This window comes from Propithecus coquereli, unplaced genomic scaffold (genome assembly GCF_000956105.1).
Source record: "Propithecus coquereli isolate 6110/MARCELLA unplaced genomic scaffold, Pcoq_1.0 Scaffold10, whole genome shotgun sequence".
Lineage (NCBI taxonomy): Eukaryota > Metazoa > Chordata > Mammalia > Primates > Indriidae > Propithecus > Propithecus coquereli.
In genome coordinates this window covers 4146323-4152568 of record NW_012133858.1, presented here as the reverse complement: position 1 = coordinate 4152568, position 6246 = coordinate 4146323, and the positions used below count along the sequence as shown (strand labels likewise).

The following is a 6246-nucleotide window of genomic DNA, read 5'->3' as shown; positions in this document are numbered from 1 at the left end:
TGGTCTTGAACTCCTGAGCTCAAATGATCTGCCTGCCTTGGCCTCCCAGAGTGCTAGGATTACAGGCGTGAGCCACCATGCCTGGCCTGTATGGGAAATTTGAACAAGAAAGCATTCAAAAATAAGAAACCAAGAGACAGACAGCAGAATTTAAACATAAGACTATTACAGAATATTAAACAATCAGAAGTAAAATGACCATCCAAAAAAATCTTAATTTGGTCCCATCATAATAGAGAAAGTTCCTAGGCATCCTGATCCTACCCTCCACTGTTCTGGCACTTGGAAGTTCCAGCTTTTGATATCTATGCACAATTTAGCAGAAAAGCACAGCACTGGTACATAAGTCAGGAAACTTGGAGTATAGACCTGTCTACGCCATTAATTAACTTCAATGTGGGTGAATCCCTTACTGTTTCTGGGCCAACAAAGGGACTGAATTTAGTGATTTCTAAAAATCCTTTCAGTTGGGTAATTCTAATTCTAGGGCTATATTTTTAGCAAAAGGGACAATATTGCTATAAGACACTTAACCATAGGTAATTTTATTTAACTCAATTAGATATCCAAAGATTCCCAATTCTTAAAGATAAGATTGTTAACAGATTCCTTTTTTCTTCTTTTTTTTTGGTGTTCTCAGTCTCCTTATTATTTGTCAATCTGAGGAGCAATAAGAAGTTAATGAATTGTTTTAATTCGTAGTTCTTTAAATTATTAGTAATACTGAATTTGTATCTTCCATATGCTTATTAGTCATTTGCATTCTTTTGTTTTTCTTTTTTCTTTCGAGACAGGGTCTTGCTCTGTCACCCAGGCTGAAGTGCAGTGGCATGATCACAGCTCACTCGAACTCCTGGGCTCAAGTGATCCTCCCTCCTCAGCCTACTAAGTAGCTGGGACTTTAGGTGCATGCCACCTGGCCAGGCCTGTAATTCTTTTTCTGTAATTGTGTTGTTCATATTCTTTGATCATCTTTCTATAGGCATTTTTATAAACACCTTCATTGACATATAATTCACATAACATACAATTCACACATTTAAAGTGCACAATCCAATGGTTTTTAGTATATTTACACAATTGGGCAACCGTAATCACAAACAATTTTAAAATTTTTTCACCATCCCAAAAAGAAACTCTGAACCTATTACTCCTAAATCTTCTAGCCCCAGGCAACCACTAATCTATTTTCAGTCTTTATGGATTTGAGTATTGCAGACATTTGCTATAAATAGAATCATACAATATATGGTCTTTTTTGACTGGCTTCTTTCACTTAGCATAACGTTTTCAAGGGTCATCCATGTTGTAGCATATATCAGTACTCCATTCTTCTTTATTGTAAAACAGTATTCCACTGTATGGACAGATCACATTTTATTTATCCACTTATCAGTTGACAGATATTTGGGTTGTTTCCACTTTTTGGCTATTATGAATAATGATGCTATGAACATTCATGTATACATTTTTACATGGATGTATGTTTTCGCTTCACTTGGGTATATACCTAGAAATCAAATTTCTGGGTCATATGGTAATCTGTGTTTAACATTTTGAGGAACTGCTACACTGTTTCCAAAGTGGCACCATTTTCTATTCCCTCAATATATGAGGGTTCTAATTTCTCCACTTTCTCTAATTTTCCATTTTATTGATTATAGCCATCCTACTGAGTGTGAAGTGTACCTTATTATAATTTTGGTTTGCATTTCTCTAATGACTGATGACACTGAACATTTTTTCATGCACTTCATGGCCATCTGTATATTTTCTTTGGAGAAATGTGTTCGAGTTCTTTGCCTGCTTGTTAATTGGGTTGTCTTTTTGTTGTTGAGTTGTAAGAATTCTTTATATATTTTGGATACAAGTCCCTTATCAGATCTATGATTTGTAACTATTTTATCCTGTCCTGTAGGTTGTCTTTGCACTTTCTTGATGGGGTCCTTTGAAGCACAAAAGTTTTAAATTTTGATGAAGTACAATTTATCTATTTTTCTTTTATCACTTGTGTTTTTGGTGTCCTTTATAAAAACACTTTGCTGAACCCAAGGTCATGAAGTTTTTTTTCTAAGCGTTTTATAGTTTTAGCTTTCATGTTCAGGTGTAATTTTTGTGTGTGGTGTAAAGAAGGGGGTTCAAATTCATTCTTTTGCATGTGGATATCGAGTTGTTCCAGTAGCATGTATTGAAGACTTTTCCCCTCATTGAATTATCTTGGCACCCTTGTGGAAAGTCGATTGACTCTAAATGTAATGGTTTATTTTTTGGGGATCTCACTTCTATTCTATTGATTTACACATCTATCTTTATGCTAGTACCATGTGTCTTAATTAGTGTAGCTTTGTAGTAAGTTTTGAAAATGAGAAGTGTAAGTTCTCCAATTTTGTTTCTTTTCAATACTGTTCTGGCTATTCCTGGTCCTTTGCATTTCCATATAAATTTTAGGATCAGCTTATCGATTTCCACAACAAAGGCATCTGGGATTTTAATAGGAATTGCACTGAATTTACAGATAAATTTGGGAATCTCTTCACAATATTAAACCTTCCAACTCACAAACATGGGATATCTTTCCATTTTTTAGGTCTTCTTTCTTTTTAACAGTGTTTTGTTGTCCTCAAATTATAAATTTTGCACTTCATTTATTATTAAATTTATTCCTAAATATTTTATTCTTTTTGTTATTATTAATCGAATTATTTTCCTAATTTCATGTTTGGATTGTTCATTGCCAATATAAAGAAATACAATTGATTTTTTACATATTAATCTTGTATCACAAAACTTTGCTGAGCTTGTTTTTTTAAGCCCTAACAGTTTTTTAGGGGATTCCAGGGAATTTTCTATATTTAAAATCACATCATTTTCAATAAAGATCTTTTTTACTTTTTACCTTCCAATCTGGATACCTTTTATTTCTTTTTCTTGCTCAGTGATGCTGACTGAACTTCCAGCACAAGATTAAAAAAACATAGTAAAAGTTCCTTGTCTTTTCATGATCCTAGAAGGAATGCATTCAGCCTTTAACCATTAAATATGATGTTACCTGTGGGGTTTTCACAGATGCTTTTTATTAGGTTGTGCAAGCTCCTGTCTATTCCTAGTTTGTTCATTGTTTCTATCTGAAAGGGTGTTGGATTTGTCAAATCCTTTCTCTTCATCTATTATGACATTCACGTTTTTTCCCCTTTAATCTACTGATATGGTATATTACATAAATTGAGTTTTGAATGTTAAGCCAATCTTACATTCCTAGGATAAATCCCACTTGGTCATAGTACTTCATCCTTTTTATATGTTGCTGGACTTGGTTTGCTAATATTTGTTCAAGACTTTTGTGTCTATATCATAAGAGATATTGATCTGTAGTTTACTTTTCTTATGGTGCCATTGTTTGTAATAATTTAAGAGTCTTTAACCTTTTAAGGTAGCAATTCTAGCAAAGTATTTTTAATGACATAAAGAATCATGGGACAATATTTCAGAAAGGCAGATTGGCAAATACGAAAGCACTGAAGACATAACTGGGAAACTTTGAGTAGGGACTTCTTGACTGCATGGAAACCGTGAGCCTAAAGGACGTACTACATTAACACACACCTAATAGTGCTTAAAACTCAGCCATTTAAAAGATACAATCATTGCTTAGGTTTTCAATTTAAAAAATTATACGACCAAAATAAGGTTTAAAACTTACGTTTCACCTGCTTTTGGTTTTACTATTTTTACATTTCAATTTTTTCCTTAAAAGGAATGAGTCATCTACAGGGGAGATAAATACTTCACATATTGCCACCGCCCTTGCTTTCAGTTTTAATCCTTCTAAACCTTATTTTGAAATGTAAATGTCATCATATAACTCTCTGACATACAATTTTTCAGAATGTGGCCTTTGCTTACATGGTGACCTTCAAACACTTTAGCCCTGCTTGGAAGGGCTGCATGGCCTGGCTTCCCTCTCTAGCTTCACCTATCGCTATTGTCACCAAATCTAAGCCACTCTGGACTTTCAGCTGCTTAAATATACCAGATTTCCTTTCTTTCCTGGGCTTCCCCTGCAAAGTTTTCTCCCTACAGTATGTTCTTCCACCGGCCTACTCATCCCTCAGGTTCCAACTTAGATGCCTCATCTCCAGGAATCTCTACTTCACCTTCAAAGTCTGGGTTAGGTGCTCCACCTCTGAACTCTCGGAGCAATCACAGGCCTTCAATTTATAGCACTCACCACTCTACTTAAAACTGTTCATTTACCTGTATCATTCAGGACAGTGTAAGTTCTGTTAAAGCAGGAACCATGTCTACTTCAGTGTCTAGCACAGAGACAGCAACTCCTTTGTAGTTGCTGTTCCCTCTGTATGGAATATCCTAACCCACTCGAACATTTGGTGGCCTCCTATGAAATTCTTACTTTTGTTTAATTATTACATTCTTGGTGAAGTCTTCTCTGACCCCTCCAAATTCTCTCCAAACTCAGGTAAGTTATGTCTCCCAACCTCTATCTATCTCTATTTGTATTATAACTGCCTCACTATTGACATTACCAATTCCCAGTGATTAGCACAGTGCTTAGTATATAGCAAATGCTTACAAAAAGTTTTCTGAATGCAGAAGGAAATAATAAATAGGCATATAGGGAGAGGGGATAAATTTAAGGAAATTTGTAGGAGACTGTAATATATGAGTGGACTAAGCCAGATGCAGTGGTTGACGTCTGCAATCCTAGCACTCTGGAAGGCCGAGGTGGGAGGATTGCTTGAGGCCAAGAGTTTGAGACCAGCCTGAGCAAGAGCGAGACTCATCTCCACAAAAAACAGAAAAATTAGCCAGGTGTGGGGGCACACACCTGTAGTCCCAGCTACTCGGGAGGCTGAGGCAAGAGAAATTGCTTGAGCCCAGGAGGTTACAGTGAGCTACGATGATGCCACTGCACGCTAGCCCAGGTGACAGAGCAGGGGGAAAATAAAGAGTAGACTAGGGCTTCACTCTAGAAATAAAAAGAGAAAGGATCCAGGAGACTGTTTTAGGAAGGTCAATATCCCTGATTAATAGACTAAACATACAGAGAGCAGGAAATGAAGACAAGAATAAACTGTAGGTGATCAAGGTACATAAGGGTAGAGAACATGGCAAATAATGGGAAAATTGCAAGGGAGAAAATGGGCTTAACATCTACCAATAGATGCTTAACAAATGGTTACTGTCAATCATGATGTTTAGTTCTATATATTGGTAAGATATTTAGAGAAGACATAGAACATGTGTTGTATAGTGCTTAATTGTAAATGGATGAGAAGAGTAAAAGTAAGAAATAACCTTCCATGTAGCAATAATACATTTTAAATTTAACTTCCTAGGAAGTGTATAAGTTTTAAATAGGCATCTCCATATTATATGACAAGGAAAGCACATTATGTGCATATGTATATATCAGTCCTCTAATAGTATTTCACATGAAGTGATCTGGTATACAAAAAGTAGAGTGAAGATTACTGGGATAAAAGACAAAGAATAACATGAAGAAAATAAACTTCAAATTACCTGCATATAATACAGTCTCTATGCGATCTTTAATATGAGCCCTGCTACTCTCTGAAGCAAGAAGAGGTGATGTCCCGTTGGGAGCTGGAACAACAAGTGGTCCAACTAAAAAGGCACAAGCTCCACCAAGATAACTAAGCATTGACGCAATAGCCGTGGCAGTGGCCCGTTCGTCTGCAGAAAACCACGTCGTGGAAAGAAATGGTGCTGCATTCATTACAGTCGGACCTGCCAGTCCATTTAACATCTGTCCACCATGAATTAATCTGGAATTAAAAAAATTAAAAGCCTATAAGGTATCTGAAGCAGACATTTTCTAAGGCAAAAAGAAATTAGCCAAATAGTAGTTTATATATGGCAATAATTATCTAAAGTATATGACACACTTGAAAGGTAAGTTGACTTACCTTCTAAAAGGTATGTTGATCCTCTATGAGGGAGATCAAATATAGTAATAATTACCATTTATTCATTTCACAAATATTTACTGAAGCCTCTGATTTGTGCCACATACCAAACTAATACTTCTTATAACCTTGTTTAATTGTTATAACAACACCATGTGGTCGCTATTATTATCCCCAATTATTGAGATATGGAAGCCTAGGTTTAGAAAGATTAAGAATCTTGCCCAAGTGCTGACAGGCATGAGATTTAGATCCAGGTCTGACTCCAAAATCCATACGCTTTCTACGAGACTGCCCC

The 6246-nt window shown here is 35.9% G+C and overlaps 1 protein-coding gene across 1 annotated transcript in view; it reads right to left on the bottom strand.

Moving 5' to 3' along the window:
* The window catches only part of DIRC2 (disrupted in renal carcinoma 2), a 105849-nt gene that overhangs the window by 52359 nt on the left and 47244 nt on the right, over positions 1–6246 (bottom strand). The window contains exon 3 of the mRNA XM_012639594.1: positions 5532–5807. Coding sequence (XP_012495048.1) covers positions 5532–5807 — 276 coding nt within the window. The remainder of the gene's footprint in view (positions 1–5531; positions 5808–6246) is intronic.